The sequence below is a fragment of the Hypomesus transpacificus genome, chromosome 16, assembly GCF_021917145.1.
Source record: "Hypomesus transpacificus isolate Combined female chromosome 16, fHypTra1, whole genome shotgun sequence".
NCBI lineage: Eukaryota > Metazoa > Chordata > Actinopteri > Osmeriformes > Osmeridae > Hypomesus > Hypomesus transpacificus.
This window is the reverse complement of record NC_061075.1, coordinates 6,811,185-6,829,568: the sequence shown is the minus strand read 5'-3', so window position 1 is coordinate 6,829,568 and position 18,384 is coordinate 6,811,185. Positions and strand designations below refer to the sequence as shown.

The window sequence follows — 18,384 nt, the reverse complement described above, 5'->3', positions numbered from 1 at the left end:
ATTAGAGATAACCATTAGCATTATCTCTACCATGCGTAGACTACAAGTAGCTAGCTACTGTGGTGAACTTGGCTTGTTTTGCAGTGGTTTACACAGTCTCGCTAACAGATGATTGGAGTGTTGTGATGGGCTCAAAAAAAAACGCATTGCTATGTTTTACAACCAGAGGATTTATTGTTTTGTCAGAATAAAAAATAAAAAACAATGCCTCTGACTGGTTTTGAACCTACAACCCTTTGCTTATTGGCACAACATCTCAGCAAACTGAGCCTTTCCCAGGCATGGAATAGACAAAGTTCAATAACGGTATAATAAAAAAAACTGTTTCTCCAATGGCGAGCATTGTCAGATTTGGTCCAAGTTCAAACAGCTGTAATTCAGTCATATTTTGAAATATCAAGGTGAAACTTTGCATGGTACTTCAGAGGCATGTCACCTTAAAGCCTATTATGTTTGAACCATCCTTCAAAAATACATTTGATTTAGTGACACAAACATTTTGAGGCAATGTGGACATTTACATAAATACACCCCTTTCAGCCATTTTGTACTTGATTCAATTGCCTTAAGTTTTTAAATACGTCAATGATACACATCTGTACCAAATTTCAAGTCAATTAGACCTTTGGTTCAAGAGAAGAGGAATTTTGAATGTTTTCCAAAATTATCACTGTACAGGAAAAGACATCATGGCGGACCTTACGGGTCCTTGAGGCTTTTAGTTCTTCATGGAAAATGAGACATGCACACCAAGTTTCAGAAGAATTGGAGTAATGGGGTGGAAATGCCATCACTTTTAAAATCAGACTTTTGGGCGTGGCCTGTGGCGCCCCCTATGGTCTGATGTGGCCCATATCTGGTGTGGGGGTACCCACTTGGATGAAGTATATCAATGTGTCAAATTAGACAATCTATGACCAGGGACTTTTTGAGATATTGGGGCACAAGGAGAAGAAAAATTATAATGAGAATACCAACAATAAAAATAGGTTCCCTCCTACCGGAGGAACCTTAATAATAATACCAACAATTACAATAGGGTTCCTCCTGACGGAGGAATCCTAATAATAATATATACACCAATAATGCTATGAGGAGGTGATGAATACAACTATGGACTTTAAATGGGAGCCTCACAGGCTGAATGCAGTAGACTTTGTGAAGGTGTTTTATGTAGAGAAGATCCTCAAGTGGTTGTTAACTTACTTAGAGAGAAAGAAAGAGAGGCGGGTGTAAAGTATTTCTGATAATGGCTAGACGTATATCTTCCGCCACAGGAGACAGCCCTGCCGGTCTGCAAGTTTCGTCTGTCCATCCAGTTGTCTGTCCTCCCTCACCCTGACCAAGCAGGGTTAACTTGACACCGGCAGGGGTGGGGCCATGCCATGCCCTGCCCTGCGACCTGCACTGTGTTGCTCCAATGCTGATAGCAGCCCGTTCTTTCAATCTAACTGGTGAACTGAACACCACCCTGGGGAGAGCTAATGTCAGCAGCTCAGCTCAGCTCACTTCATCAGTCCTCTCCCCCAGTGTCTGGTTATAATCTAGTTATCAGAGTAGCAGGGCTGGCAGCCTACTGAAGACAGTTAGCGGGACGGTTATTGAGTGATCGTGTAATGTGATTAGATTGTTTTTCCCATTTTAATTTGTTAAGCTGACTGTGATCAAATTGATTTGGCCTACCCCTCATTGGCTGGCTGTTTGTGTGTGTGTGAGTGTTTGTTTTTGTGTTTCTGTGTGTGTGTGTGTGTGCGTCATATGTGTGTTTTCTGTTGGACTCTAGTTCAGATGCATGTAATGAGTCAACCACAAGAGGCCACTGTTGGTCTCTTCAGAAAATCTGTAGAATCCATTGTAAAACAATACCTCTCAGATCATAGGTGTAGCCACGGGTAGGCCTGGGTAGGCACAGGCCTACCCAATTTGTTCTAAGGCCTACCCAAAAACGAAAATATCTCTGAAAATATAAATTATGCACCGGGTGCACATCGCAAAGTAAATAAGAACAAAACCCTGAAAAGATGCCTATCCATACTTTTCTAGGCCTACCCAAAAATATTATTCTGGCTACACCCCTGCCTCAGATAAGGAAAGTTAACTGCAGATTACAACTGCTACCCTCACAAATGTAACTGCATTTGGCAACCAAAACTTTCCCTGCCTTACAGTTTTTCTCGATTGCTTTGGCTCAATTCTTGAAACAGAAATGACATTCTCAAAGCTCCACGTGCATTTAGCAAAATAGCCTATATGGTTCAGCACAACTACATAGATCACCTTCAAAAGGTCATATCTCACCCAAAACAGTTAACTCATGCTTCAAAACCAAATCATTTTCTCATATAAATAGTCAGTGCCCTCAAAATGAAAAGTTCCTTCTCGATTGCTTTGGCTCATCGCTCGAAAAAAAATAGAACATTCTCAAACCTTTAAATACATTTGCCAAAATAACCCAGATGGTTCTGCAAAACACCATGGAACACCTGCAAAGGGTCATCTATTTCCTAAAACAGACAACTTATCAGTCCAAACTAAATCCTTCTCTCATACAAATAGTAGGTGCCCCCAAAATGAAAAGTCCCTTTGGCATCGTGTAAACACTGCAGGTCAAAATGTTTAGATGTTTTGTCAGTATGGCAGTGGACCTTAGAAATATCCCTCATGTGCACTGTGCTACAGTTACTGTAGTAGATGTTTTCTTTCCAGAATACAATGTGTCTCAATCTACATTTACAGTGTAAATGTATTCATTTAGCAGATGCTTTCATCCAAAGCGACTTCCAAGAGAGCTTTACAAGAGTGCATAGGTCACTGATCATACAGTAACAACGCGATAGCCCCAAACATTTCGGGTAGCCAAAACATGAAGCATACATTGTGAAAAACCCAAATACAGTAAGTGCCAAAAAGAAGAACCATAAGAGCATGTAGCCAAACAAGTTACAACTAAACAACATGAACCTCAAAAGTGCAAGAGTGCACCTGTAGAAAAGCAAGCAACAATACTGTAATGTATGCTTCATGTTTTGGCTAACCACAATGTTTTTGTGGCTATCTTGTTGTTTAGGATCATTGACCTATGCTCTTTTGTAAAGCAGACAGCTTGGAAGTCGCTTTGGATAAAAGCATCTGCTAAATGAATACATGTAAAATGTAAATGTGTATCAAACAGAAAAAAGATTACAGTAATTCAAGAGTAACAGGTTTCACATCACATATTGCACTTACACTGCCATGGAAATTGTTACTGTAATTGCCATACATCATGGTTACTGTTACAGGAAATGTGTACAGCACAATATACTTTCATACAATAAGCACATCAAAACTAACATTATGTATAACCTACACTAGTAGTATGAGTAACCACAGTAAGTTTCAGGCAAGTGACCCCCTCCTAGTCAGAGTTGCAGAGGGTGCATTTCATGGCAAGAAGGAAACACATACAGTAAGAAAGTAAAGCAAAGCTGGAGTTTCACTAGTTGTCGTCCTCACTGTCTGTCTGGCCACAGATTTCATTGACATCACATCTGATGTTCTCCCTTACGATGCAACAGGGGAAGAATTGTTGTTCATGCCGCAACAATCCCCTACACTGATCTGCTGTGACATCATCACAAGCAGCATCCATTGCCTGGAGCAGGGACCTCTGGTTTTGAGCCCGATGCTCATAAACCCTCCACCTCCATGCAGAAAAAAACTCCTGGAGAGGTTTAAGGAATGGGGAGTTAGGTGATATGAGCACCATTAGCATTCTTTGATGGGCAGTGAATCCTGATGAGCGGGTGACGGTAGAAGCTTACATTGTCCCACACAATGACAAATGTAAGAAAGTGGTCTCATGTAGAGGGATAAGATCGGAGTGCAGGCAGTCCAAGGACACCAGGAGTGTCTGGGTATTGTATGGGCCAAGACTGGGAATGTGGGTGACTACACCATTCTCTGAAATGGCAGCACAAACAGTGATGTTTCCCCCGAGCTGGCCTGGGACAGTCTCTAAATATTTGATGGAAGGATTTATACTCCTGGATAGCTCCTGTCAGCTAACTAAACTTACTGTGTGATTGGTGATCGGATGTGTCCCCTTGTTTAGTAAAGTTCTAGTTGCACCTGACAATGACTGTCAGCAGATGATCCAAGAGATCCATATTACAGTATATACCATTATGTTTTTCATGGTATTATGTGCCTGAAAGATTTTGACAGTGAAGTGAACTAGTGTGCAGGTGATGATGTACACAAGGAAATTATGCCAATATGTTTTGCAGAGAACAACCACTTTACTGAGAAATAACAGTCAGTTTAGACCAGCAAGATATTTTCAATTGATAGTTGGCCTAATTGAAGGCAATTATACCTAACCATTTCAAAGATGTGCAAAATCATTTGAAATGTGTGCAAACTGTAGGCAATTGCACTTGTTATTTACAAGGATGTGCTAATACAATTGCAATTTGATTAAAGGAATGAACAATTCCAATCTGTTGTGAACAAGTGCCCAGTGGTTTGGAGGTTTGCACGTGTTGTTTTGAGAATGTCATTTCTGTTTCGTGAAATGAGCCAAACCAATTGAGAAAAACTGTAATACATTAAGCAAGTCATGAAATGTAAGTCTGTTGTCTTTGATTGTGGTTAAGATGTTCTCAGCTGGCCACAAGTTCCTGATACACTGAAGGAAGGGGTGTGAACTGTTAATTGGACATCGATATTCAAATTTAATGAGATGTACATATCTATCTATAGGATGCCGGCAAAGTATACCCTGAGCTGTAGGCTAGGTGGTGTTACTGCACTGTATTTGCATTCATTTGTAAATGTAAATTTGTTCATTATAACCAACTAGCCGTCGACTGGTGTGCACAGACACAATGTTGTCAGGATGATTGATGTAAATTGAGGTCCGTGTCAGCCTCACATCACAAGGAGGTCCGGTGAGAGTGTCTCAATCCACGCTCCGCCGCTGTAATCACATTCAAGCGATCAACCTCTCTCTCACACAACTGTACCAAAAAAGTAGAGAAAAAAAGACACACTTCTTTTTTCCTTCTCTTTCCCCTGTTCAGGCACCACATCCAAGACATCCATCCTCCCTCTGTGCCTCCGTCCTGTCCTCTGTGGGGTTGTAAATGAGCCGGGGCTGTGAGAAGTCCTCCTCCCGACCCCCTCAGCCACTGCTACCTGCGCTCAAGCCCTTACTGCTAAGGTGGAACCGGCTGGAGAACGACAGGTCTGGATTGAGGCTCAGATGATCCAGCCAGCTTTCAGACGAGTATTATAGCAGACAGGGAAGAGTAAGTAAGGTCTCTGGAGGGCTCCAGTGGCCGTAAGGCCCCGACGAGTCTGGAAGAGAGCCCTGCTCCCCCTTTTGATTCTCCAGCCCTTGAGATGCCCTCTCTCCCCAATAATGGAGGTGAGTTGTGATGGGGGGCAAAAAGGTTGCCGTTATTTTGTGAAACGCGCTGAAAGGCTTCCAACACATTCTGAAAGTCATTAAAAAGTGTGTGTGTGTGCGTGCCGGCATGCAAAATGCACATTAGCGTCCACACAGACACACATGCGCAGGCACATACATTGTATGCTCAGAAAATGATCAAATGGCCAGCTCTAAAATGATAGACCTTTTTTTGTACCGTTTTTGTGGTTTTCAAAATAACTCACTTGGGTGTTATTCCCAAAGTGCGTTGTATTCAAATCAGGATTGCTTGTCAAAAATCACCAGCCACGGTTTTTCTTTTCTTTCCTTTATTTTGACCTTAGTTTGTTCTGATGCTGTGTGTGTTTGGCCACCTTGCAGAGGATCAAGCTGCGCCCCCCATGAGCAGGCCATCGCCTGGTCCTTACCAGTGCAGCGGCAGGAGGAAGATCCACACCAAGAAGAAGAAGGGCACCATCAACGCTAACATGGCAGGCACCAAATACGAAATTGGTATGACACCGGCTATTCAATTTCTATCAGAAACATCAGAGTATATACTCACTTGAATGGAACTAGCCTTTCTCTAAATCTAGATAAGCCTCCAATTTTGCCAAGCTAATTGTTCTTACCATAAGAAGTGGGTGGTTGTTGTGGGTGCAGCAGTGTGTTATATTAGTATGTCTATCAACTACTCAACAGAACTCAGTACCTACCGTGTTATCTGTGAAAATTGTTATCAAATTTGATATGGTGGATATGATTTTGAAATCATTTCAACAAACCAGCTGTTGTTAAATACCTCAAACAAGATTTAATAGAGCAGTCGCTGTGCCATCGCGAATGTTACAGTTCAGTTAAGCCTTGTCAGAAAATAAATACAAATCTCAAGTGAGGTAATTTAACTTGGCAGCTTCATCTTTTTTTTTTTTACAGGAAAAGACCAAACAGCAGAGTAAGCATTTCTCAAGTATTCTAGTAAATTGTGCAATGATATCTCAGGGGTGAACCCACAACATAGGTAAAGCATGGAGTCAGCAGCAAGGAGGGGGCTTATGGGTAGGGGGTTGTCGTGGGTTGGTGAGGAGTCTTGCAGCGAACCTGTTCTCTAGCTGTGAGGAGACTCTCGCAGCGACCACTTTCGAAACATCCAAGAGTTTAAGTGAAGCACGATGGACATTTTATGGCCAGATGGGCAAAGCATTTTTACCATAGCCAATTTTAGACCTGTCTTTTTTATTTCCTCATGATTGATAGTATTCAACAGTAAAGGTTAAATTATGTAGCAGAAGGCAGTCAGAAATTGTTATCTTATTTTGTAACGTGGTGGTGGTAGAAGAAATCTTCTCTTTCTCCTAGAGTTCAATTAAATTAGATTAATTAAATCTTTATTGTCAACAGAGGGCAATTCTGCTGAAGAATAAAAACCTTAAAAGAAAAACACTGTTAAATACCATAAAAATACAATAAACAAGTAGAAGAACATCAAGTGTGGCCCTTGGATAGCAATGAAACAGACCAGAAAAAAGCTTGTGATTCAAATTAGAGACTTTAAAAACAAGACGGACTTCAATTTCAGGCACCTCTTGTAACCTGTAGGTTAACTAAATAGCATTTGGCCCTTTGATTAATTGGATAGGCGGTCACATTTGATCTGTAAAAATACCATTACACAGGATTAGATCCAGATATGTGCGTGCCTTCAAGAAATTAATTACTACCTTGTTTCGTTAGGGCATATGAATTTTTCATTAGGTCTGTGAATAATTAATAGTCATTGGATTAATGTCCAAATGCACTGGCCACCTATCTCTCATAGTTTGAGTTTCCAGTGGGATTTGAATACATTACTGGTCATTTAATTTATCTTTTTGAAAAAAGCATTAGGAATGAGTGCTGTGCAGCTATTCCAAATATGGTAAATATCAAGCCATGCTTCCTAATACTCATTTACCGTTAAAGTATTAACTTAGCAGAGAGACAGAGAGAAAGAGAGACAGAGAGACAGAGAGACAGAGAGACAGAGAGACAGAGAGACAGAGAGAGAATTATTGCATTGTTAATTTTGACTCGGTTGGTTTGTGTTTTTGAAGTGCGTATAGCCATAAGTGAAATGGCCTTTCTGAAAACCAGGGATGAGGATGAAACAGCCAACCTCATCTGGAATGACTCTGCTGTGCAGCATGAGAAGATCGCTGAACTCAGGAACTATCAGGTACAGCATGTGTAATACTAGTCTGATACTGGTATAATAATTAGAGCTGTCAAACGATGAAAATATTTAATCGCGATTAATCGCATTAATGTCATAGTTAACTCGCGATTAATCTCAATTAATCGCACATTTGTATCTATTTTAAATGTCCCTTGATTTCTTTTTCATCCATTCTTTTTTCAAATTGTAATGCTCTTATCGACATGGAAAAGTGGTTCGGATTGCTTCGTGCAAATGTTTTTTTTTAAATTGAAAACAACATTGCAATCGCCTGGCTTTGACGAGCAGGCGGAGAATTCGCATCAGCTGTGTGCTTGGCTGTGTGCCATCAAAATTATATTTTCGACTCCACGACGTGCTGCGATGATAGCTCATTCCCTCCGGCTCAGTTCACAACGACAGAACACACTGATCACTTTGGTCTTGTCAATGGAACCATTTGGTAACCTTTTAAAAGTAAACTTTCCATTCAGAATCTTATTGGCATCCATTTCGGCGTCTGGCGCTGGCAATCAACTCAAAACATAACGTTAGCCTACTACCAGAGAATGTCTAATATCCGTAAACGGGCTCTGCTTCGACTGTTTAGCCGGCTCGCAAGCCCAAACAAGTGGGTGCGGCGTGCCTGTTGTTTTGTTTCCGGTCTAGCTAGATCCGGTGTGGTATTGTAGTTTTTCTAACGTCAGTTGTTGTTGCAACAGAATGTGAAAAAAAACTACAAAGTTTGCTAGGTCAAAAAGAGCGTTAATCGCGCGATAAAAAAATTGACGCCATTAATTTGGCTTTGCGTTAACGCCGTTAATAACGCGTTAAACTGACAGCACTAATAATAATACATGGTCACAGGTGGTGTGGTTTAGGAATGATTACACTTTGATTGTTTTCTTTTCATATAGTAAATTCAATAAACATTCCAAAAGAATTCTTGTTATTTACATTTAGTCATTTAGCAGACGCTCTTATCCAGAGCGACTTACAGTAAGTACAGGGACATTTCCCCGAGGCAAGTAGGGTGAAGTGCGTTGCCCAAGGACACAACGTCATGTGGCTCGAACTCACAACCTTAAGAATATTATCCCGATTCCCTAACCGCTCAGCCATCTAACTCCATTATGTTATGATTCATTGCTATTTTGTGACCTGTTTCCAAGCATCTTGCTGTTTTTCAAGTTCTCCGATTTTAGGGGCGTAATTATGCAAAAACATGCGTATGCTTGCTTTCTCGCGTACAACATTTATGAAAAGCAGATGCTTCATCTCACCTCAATCCCAGGAGGCTTACATGGGTTTAAGACCTCTCCATGTATAAGTCCTCACAGGTCCCTGTGGTCTCTTAAAGTATCATGGCCCTTTAGTGATGTGTCATGTCAGGTCAGAGTGGCTACGGTCACTCAAGGTGAAAGTCTCAGCTGTAGCCAGACAGCCGGGGAGCTATTGGACCATGAGGGAAGCCCAATAAAGCCAGGACTTGTGTTTGACTGGATTGTCCTTGGCATCCCCTGGTGTCTAGTGTGTACTTACACACTGTTCTGTTTCTGCACCTGGAGAGGAGAGGAGAGAGGAGGGGTGAAAGGGAGAGGAGAGGAAAGGTATTTCATCATCCCCGGGATCTCTGACTCCTTTAAACATAACAGAGACATGAGGAGAAGAGAAGGGAGACAGAGGATTAAGCAAGGAGAGGGGAATGGAGAAAAGAGGAGAGGGATGTGGAAAGGAGAGATGAGAGAGGAATGGAGAAGAAAGTGGAGAGGAGAGATCAGGAGAGAGGAGATGGAAGTGGTGAGGAGAGATGAGGAGAGGTGAGTGGGAAAGAGAGGAGAGGGGAGTTGGGAAGAGAGGAGAGATAACAGCGGAGAGGAGAGAGTATTCCAGGGTCTCGGTGTCCCCTGACTCATAACACAACAGCCCTGTCAGCTCATATGAAGTTCTGTGGTCTGTTAGGATGTCAGTCATTTAAAAATAGCAGACACTTTTACTTTTTCTCTGCCTGTCCATCTCTGTTTACTTCTGTTGCTCTGTGGAGAGAGAGAAATGAGAGGGAGAAAGACAGAAAACTATCGAGTGAGAGGCAGAGTGAAATCGTTTGAGAGAGAAAGAGGTTAGGGTTAGGGTTAGGGTTAGAGGGTTAGGGTTAGGGTTAGGGTTAGAGGGAGGGATACCTGACTGCTGTATTGTTGACATGACTGAGAGAAAACAATGTAGGTTGACTGAGGTCTCTGTGCTGGATTGAAAGTGGCCCTACCTGCATTTACATTTAGTCATTTAGCAGACGCTCTTATCCAGAGCGACTTACAGTAAGTACAGGGACAGTCCCCCCGAGGCAAGTAGGGTGAAGTGCCTTGCCCAAGGACACAACATCATTTTTAACAGCGGGGAATCGATCCGGCAACCTTCTGATTACCAGCCCGACTCCCTCACCACTCAGCCATCTGACTCCCATATGACCTCTGTCTCTGCTGTGTGAACTTGGTCTTCTCATTCTGTCCCATATGTTCACCATTTATCGTGTCAAGCTGCTATTTGATTACATTGGACAGTAATGATCGATCCAATCACTGGCCAGTCAGGGGCAATATCGCCTGGGTGGAAACAGGAAATATAGACTAAACTAAATAGGTTAGACAACCCAGATTCCGCAAGCCAATGGGGAAAGGACTTGCTTGCAAGTACAATTCAAGTTATTTTCCTTTCACAGCAAAGATAAAATATTTAACCTTGGAGCAGAAAAGCCAATCTCTCTGCCACTTTAAAGTATTTATTCAGGTAGTTTATTTACAGATTATTGGATTTTAGTTGCATAGTCTCTCTTCCCTGTAAAATGGAAGAAATCCTCAAAACAACTGGTTTCGATTTTCACCCATCATGCCTCTCACATGCCACAGCTCTTGACGTAATTGTGATTTTTTCAGAATCTCTGGTCCCCTAATTATGACAGTCTCGTACGGATAATCACGTATTCCTTTCATGCGAGTATTCATGTTCTTTCTTTCTTTTTTTCTTTTTCTCTCTCTCTCTCACTCTCTCTCAGTATCTCGTAATTTACTTGGAAAGTTTGCTGTCAAGTTTCAGTTCGTATACGAGTCTAATTAACGCCCTGTTCAGGCTCATTTGGTCTAAGAATACAAAAACTCAGTTTTTTTTTTCTTCCTCCGGTGCAGTCAAAGCAATTCATTCATCTGTCACTGACTACAATTGCTAGGGCCCCCGATGCAGAACCAATTACCTTGCCCCTCGGAGTTGAGATTGATCGTCTTTTCCACCCCCTCCCCCCTCCCTGCTTTTTAAAACTTCCCCTTTTTTAAATTAAAAAGGATGTGGTATACTAAATAAGGGTTAAGGAAGGTCCTGCAGTCACCTTTTGTTTTGAGTCCATAATTGGGCATAAATGTCAGAACTTTGCAAGCTCACTTCAGGGTTCTGCTTTTAATGTAATCTTTTATTTGAGCGGGGGGGTGGAGGTGAATGACGTTGTGGCTTTAACAGCACATTATGTCTGCTTGTTCTTCTGTAGAGAATTAACCATTTTCCCGGAATGGGCGAGATTTGCCGCAAAGACTGCTTGGCAAGGAACATGTCCAAGTAAGTGTAGCCTTAAATTAGAGAGTGTCTGTTTGTGTTTCAATCAATCTGTCAGTCTCTCTCTGTCTGTCAGTACCTCTGAATGAGTGAACGATTGAACGAAAACAAAGAAAACAAACAGCAGCAAACAAACATACAGTTAAGATATTCCTAAGTTCTGAACTTTCTTCATTTCCCATCATCAACTAGAATGATAAAGTGCCAGCCTCAGGAATACAGCTTTGTTCCCAAAACATGGATCTTCCCGGCGGAGTACACCCAGTTCCAGAACTACGTGAAGGAGCTGCGGAGGAAACGCAAGCAGAAAACGTTCATCGTGAAGCCCGCCAATGGAGCCATGGGTCACGGGTAGGTCACGGAGGCAAAGGACACCACCACCGACTCCTCTGACAGACAGATACACAGACAGGCCAACTGGGGCCGACAGACGGATCCAGGGACAGTATTAAAAAGAGGAGAGAAAGAGATAGAGAAAGTGCGAGAGAGGGAGAACTTTTTTTTTTTTTTTTTTTTTTTTTTTTTTTTTTTTGGCGGAGGGGTTGGTGGGGGGTTGTGTGTAGGAGGTGGAAAGAGGGGTTGGGGTGAGGGGTTGGAGGGTGGGGGGGCTCCGGGAAAGGAGTTTGAGAAACATTGACATGGGCAAGAGGTGGAGTGAGATGACCCTGACCCCAAAAAATGCCTCTGGTGATGCGAAGGAGCCGAGACTAAATGGTGTAAAGCCATTCTCCTTGCAAGCCTCATTTTATCCCCCCCATGATCGTAAATCTGTGGTTAGCGAGGACACAGTTCTAACCACCCAGCCAGCCAGTCTGTCAGTCTCATCCCCGAAGGTCTCTGCATGTGATTATTGAATAAGGTTATGAAAGGCCATCAGCAGAGTCGAAGAGCTTCAAGCAGCTCCAAGGTTGGCCCTCTCGCCCCTGGATGTCTCTCAGTCAAGAAACGATGACAGCCCCCCCTCCTCCCCTGATACACACACACTCTGAAACCAAGGTCAAGTTGATGTGGACTTCAAAGATTGGAGGGGGTGCTGGCACCGTTGCTGTCTGAATTCCAACAATGCCAAGCAAAACAATGAATTGCGTTCACTAGTACAGTTAGTGTAAAATATTTGATCCGCTCAATGCGTGTACCCTTATTTCACCACTGGATGGTTAAACATCTCTTGGGTTAACGCAGATGTCTTTGAAGGAAAGTTGTTATTATTTGAGTGGCTTATAATACCTTTGTTCACAACAGCCTGTGTTTATTTTGCACACCAATAGATGGGGGTATTGAAGTACAGATTGAGCGGCGGTATCTCTCTTTTGCTTTTTTTCTCTCTTTCTCTCTCCTTTTGGTATATGAGCATTACTTACAGTCCTGTGCGAAAGTACAGCCTTATTTATTAAAAAATAAACGCTGGCGACGGCTGAATTATTGCAAGGCAGTAAGAAAGTGAAAGATGATGAGTTTAGTTTGGCCACTTGGAGGAGGATGTGAAAGATTAGATTAGAGAAAAGCACGGCCTGACGCAGGAAATTAAGTTATATATCGGCCCCCTTAATTTATTTTGGGTCGGCAAACTAAATGAAGTTATTGTTTGTGTCTGAACTGGAGCTTGTTAAAAAAGTGTCAGGCTCAAACAGGAGATCCCCACTGGTGCCAAATTAAACAGCCGGAGAATGAAGGCTGTGATTACCCGACATGGATGCTCATCAATCATGCAATCTCATTTACCACTCCAGGGCTGTGGATACTTGACACTGTGTGTCTGTGTGCCTTTTTCTCTTTGTGTAATTGTGTGTCTCTCCAACTGTTAGCCTGTCTGTCCATCAATTAATGTGTGTGGCTGCTGGTCAGTTTTTCTGTCTGTCTGTCTGCCCCTTGTTTGACTGTCTCTGTTTTTGTCTATCAGCCCCCCCCCCCCCCCCCCCCCCCCCCCCCCCCCGATCTCTGCTATTTCTGTCATTATGTCCATACACCTTATGACCATGCCTTTGATCCAGTCATTCTCCAAAATGACCAGAGAGCCCTGAAACAAAACATTAAAGCCCAGTTTCCCCTCCAATGACTAAGTGCTGGTTGGGCAGCTTGTAGCCTGCATGTCCTCCATGACAGGGCCAAACACGAGGCAAAACAGTCTCGGTTCTCATGAAACACACAGGAAAGTTGGTGGATCGGGCCATGCCATGTGTGTAACCAATTTAGCCCCTTCAGAGCTAACTGTGAGTGGGCCCCAGCTTTGCTTAAAGGCTGACTGTTTGGAACAGCCCCTCTGTCCCCCTTCTACCAACCCCCTCCTTCACTGTCCTGTCCTACGTGCAGCTAAATACAGTCTGTGTACCATAAGACCTGAGTGCAAATGACAAGAGAACCAAGGAAATGAATTGGGTTGGTGGTTGAAATGGACCAGAATGTCTTCTCGTGTTAACCTGTTTAGAGTCAGCAAAGGTTGATCCTCATTTGATGGAGGCTAGCTGCTCGCTGCCCCCTACGGACTGTTTTCGCTAAATGGTTTGGTCTGAGGCCGCAAGATCAAATACTCCAATGATCTCCAGATGCTAGTTCTGTATATGTTGGGAAATCAGATATTACAACTGTCACTTGTAGTTGTACTAGTTTGTTCTTAGAATCACAGAATAATCATAGTAGTACTTACTAGTAGTATGTACAGTCCTATAGAAGTACTCATTTGTAATCAATCAATCACTTTATTTATAAAGCATAATTAAACACATCTTCCGTTGACCAATGTGCTATACAGAGTGCTAAAATAGGACCACAACATAAGACACAGAATAACTGCATCAACATTCATTTTTTATAAGAAAAAACAAATAAAAAGGTCTTTAACCTCACTTAAAAAATGGACAAGGTAGGAGCGGTTCTAACTTCCAGAGGAAGATTAGTAGTACACATTATCCCCATAGCCTTGCACTTGTAATATGTTGTTGTTTTTTTTATTAACTGATTTTATAAACACACAAATGTGTTTTCTGGTGTTTCATAGAATCTCACTGATTCGGAACTGTGAAAAGCTCCCTACCCAGGATCACTTCATTGTTCAGGAGTATTTGGACAAGCCCTTTCTAATGGAGGGTTACAAGTTTGACCTGAGGATCTACATCCTGGTTACTTCCTGCGACCCCCTGCGCATTTTCCTCTACAATGACGGCTTGGTGAGGATGGGCACCGAGAAGTACCACGCCCCCAGCGATGCCAACCTGGTGAGTAGGAGACTGGCATCTTGCATCCAGGGTGTTTGTGGCACATTTGCTAAACACACCCCCTGTGAACACGAGCGTTTGCATTCAAGCGCACACACACACTCTCACACACCAGATGTCTGCAAATCAAGCTTATGCTTTAGTCCGGCACCTGCTGAACTGAAGTCTGTTACCACAAGGAAATTGACACATGCACACACATTGCCGCACACACACACAAACACACACACCGAGACCACACCCTTTGAAATAAGTGGTTTAGTCTTACACCCCAACTGACATGTGAGATAGTGAGTCATGCCATTGAGAAGGACCTAGAATCCCACAGAGACTTACTGAGAGTGGCCGTAACATCACTGCCCTTTGCCTTGTTCAGGATGCATAACCCTCTCCTTCTGATGAGAGATTTAGTCCTATGACCAGAACAGCCTGCCACAAGCTGTACCACAAGTCTTTTGTCCATTAACTTTAATTGACATTTATTATTATTTTTTTTACTAACAGCTTGTTCTGTATGCATGTGAATCTCCCAGAATAGGAAATGTGTTGTGTGGCGATCTTTAAAATGGGGATATTTTCAGTTTCCTTACAACCAACTAATAGCTACTCCCTTGCCCCCTTAATAGAGTCAGCTGTACATGCACCTGACCAATTACTCTGTAAACAAACACAACGAGAATTTTGAGAGAGACGAGACGGCGGACAAAGGCAGTAAGAGGTCCATCGGCTGGTTTACAGAGTTCCTCCGCACCAACGACTATGATGTAGCCAAGTTCTGGGGGGATGTTTCCGTAAGTACCCACCCACAGACACACAAATGCAAAACACTCTTTATACACAGACGGTTTATGGGATAAACTTGGCCCGGATTGAGTTTTGAGTGCTTTTGTTATGACAGGGACTCCAGAGGTTGTTTTACTTTGGGGAGAGTGAAGGCAAACAACCTCTCGAAAGAGTCACTTCTTCCATCCTGCTCTGGGTTTGACCATCTAAACACCTTTCTCTGCTTTACTTGCTTTCATCTCGTAGGTTTTTAGGCAGTATTGCACGTTGCATTCGCTGTATTTCAAAAAACATATCTCTCCCTCCCTCCCTCTGTCTGGCTTTCTCTCTCTCTGCCTGTGATCATCTCGACTGTATTCTCCTTCACTTCTCTGTACAGTCCTCATCCCCCTTTATCCTGGTGTTTGTTATAGTCTGCCCCAGCCCTGAAACCACCACCACTGGTTTTGTTGTTCTATCCCTCCATTTCTTTCTTTGACTTCATGGTTGCCTTAAAAACCTTCTGTTTGACATCTTTCCTGCTCATCCCTCCTCTCCTCTCCTCTTCACCCCTCCCCTCACTGATCATAACCCCTGACATTAATACACGGCAGGCAAACTTCTGCATCTCAATACTTCCACCTGGACCCCTGTGCTGTACCACACTTCGCCTCTTCATCCTCATCCCTGCGGCCGCAACGGTAGACTTTAGCTGCCCTTCTTGCTGCTTCTTTAAATGTTCACTTTGTGTTCAGTCATAACGCTGTCTTGGTGCTCACGCTGTGCTTTCATAACTGCGTTTCTTCCCCCTCAACTTAGCTCACCTTGAACCAACTGTCAGGCTCTCTGGTGCCACTCTCCTGCTGGAGTGGTGACCTTTATTGGTTACCTTCTGCCAGCTGTTAGGAGATAGGACTGTTGTGAAAAGAAAGCCCACTGTAAACAATTGCAAGTTAAGACAGCCACTTCCTCTGTGGGATTGAAAAACAGATGTCCGGGTTGTTACCTTGTGCCACTTAAAAAACTGAGATGCTCAGGAAATCTGTTGCCAAAAAATTAAATAGCTTTCTTTCTTCACAAAATAGGTTGGAGCGACAGTGTATGACTTAAGTATGTGCACATGCACCTGCATATAGGTGTTGTGCAGAGAGCTGTGGCTCATAATGTGGCACTGTTACCGGTGGAGGCAGGGAGGGGTAGACCTGAAAAGCCCAAGCCCTGTTCTCTTATCAGGAACAGACCCGGCCAAGCCCCCCTTCCCCCCGATCCAGACGAGTGTGTACCAGAAGTCGACAGCTGTGTGTGTGGGTCACAGATGGATGTTGTGGTGTGGTGCGGAGGGGGTTGGGGAGCTCAGAGACATAGGCAAGTACCCTGCAGAGCCATACCCAGCCAAGCCACGCTGGTCTGGTTTCTGTCCGTAGAGCCGAATGATGCCTTCAACCCACAGGTGTGCACAGCAGGTGAGCGTGTGTATATTTGTGTATGTGTGTGTTTATGTACTGTGCTAGAGACTCTGTTGGGTCTGCGCAGACACAAGGCAGCCTGCTCTCTCAAATAGGCCGTGTGGAGTAGTGTGTAGTCTTCAATCCTGACTGATTTCAGGCTATGTGGTACAGCACAGCTATCCAGCTCCCTAGGTCCACATCCTGGAGATTAGATGTGTTGGATTTATTCATACATTTTTTACAGTACATATTGTGTTTGTCAGTGTTGTAGTTATAATGTACTTTATGCTTGTTTTTAGACTTTAAAACCTGCAGTGCTGTAATAAAAGAAAAATGTTCTACGGTCAAGAAATGTTGCTCTGCATTTTCAAGGGATATTTAACAATTAGCAGAACCCTTTGTTGTTGTCAAATTAGTTTATTTCTAACTTCCTTTTGTGGCTGTGCACTGAATTTGCTAAACATCTTAACCGAGCGTGTTTGAATTTTTTTTTATTCACTCTGCCATTTACCAATCCTGGTTTCTTTTTTGCCTAGGAATTGGTGGTGAAGACTCTGATCGTGGCTGAGCCTCACGTCTTGCACGCTTATCGCATGTGTCGCCCCGGGCAACCACCAGGGAGCGACAGTGTCTGCTTCGAGGTGCTGGGCTTTGACATCATCCTGGACCGCAAACTCAAACCATGGCTCCTAGAGGTACACACGCACACCCACAATACAACAACAACAAAGCCAAATTGTGTGCGATGGATTCCATTTTGGCTGTGTATAGCTTGGAAGTTTCAGTAACAAACTACGTGTTTTGATCATTTGCATTTTGTTCTTTTTGGAAGGTCAAGAAAAATGTGCAAATGAATGTGCCAATAATTTGGGTTTGCTGAAAAGCCCATTTTCATTTATTGTAAATTTGTTATAAACAGATGTGTCCGAAACATTCACACTGCAGTATAAATCTGTCTCTGTCTCTGTCTCTGTCTCTGTCTCTGTCTCTCTCTCTCTCTGTCTCTCTCTCTGTCTCTCTCTCTCGCTCTCTCTCTCTCTCTCTCTCTCTCTCTCTCTCTCTCTCTCTCTCTCTCTCTCTCTCTCTCTCATATTCATATATATATATATATATATATATATATATATATATATATATATTTGTGTGTGTGTCTAAGCCAGAGAAAGACAGGGCGGGAACCCCAGTCTGTAGAGTTTCAGATGTCTGACACAGTGATGATGTGACAGCGACCATAAACTGCAATAATGTGGCATACAAGGAATGGAGAGAGATGCTGCCTTAAACTGACTTGTGTCATAAACACACTGATTTTGCTTACACTCCGCATGAGTAAGAGAGCATACACATGTACACACCCACACATACACTGCAGTATATAGGTCAGAACTGCAGGTTGACCAGCGGCAGTCATGGTATGTTTCTCGAGTGTCACTCAGGATTGAAGGAGCGGAGCAAAATTCCATTCCAGGATTTCCATCTCACCACGAGCTGATGTCAGCCAGTTAAAGCATGACCTAAATCCTTTAACCCAAAGTGCTGTGCGCTTTTTTTTTCTTTTTTTACTCCCCATAAATTGACTCTGGGATGTGATATGCCTTTGGGATAATTGTTAGTTTTCTCCATTGCGTGAACCCCAAATAAACCTGCTTTCTAAAATCCTTTAATTGGAAAATGCATCATTTGGAACTTTGTGTGACTTTTAGCAGAGTCATCGTAGGAACCCATGTGGCGTCACACTCTCTCAAAGGATTTTTTTTG

The 18,384-nt window shown here is 42.9% G+C and overlaps 1 protein-coding gene across 6 annotated transcripts in view; it reads left to right on the top strand.

Moving 5' to 3' along the window:
• Nucleotides 1–18,384, top strand: part of ttll7 (tubulin tyrosine ligase-like family, member 7) — a 55,997-nt gene that overhangs the window by 4,833 nt on the left and 32,780 nt on the right. For 5 of the 6 annotated variants that reach the window (XM_047036809.1, XM_047036807.1, XM_047036806.1 and 2 more), the window contains 8 exons: nt 5,064–5,410; nt 5,795–5,926; nt 7,507–7,628; nt 11,140–11,207; nt 11,397–11,555; nt 14,200–14,416; nt 15,043–15,207; nt 17,163–17,321. In XM_047036809.1, the coding sequence (XP_046892765.1) occupies nt 5,386–5,410; nt 5,795–5,926; nt 7,507–7,628; nt 11,140–11,207; nt 11,397–11,555; nt 14,200–14,416; nt 15,043–15,207; nt 17,163–17,321 (1,047 nt within the window). In that variant the 5' untranslated portion in view covers nt 5,064–5,385. Of the gene's footprint in view, nt 1–5,063; nt 5,411–5,794; nt 5,927–7,506; nt 7,629–11,139; nt 11,208–11,396; nt 11,556–14,199; nt 14,417–15,042; nt 15,208–17,162; nt 17,322–18,384 lie in introns of those variants that run through there. The other variant, XM_047036811.1, reaches the window with a different exon arrangement.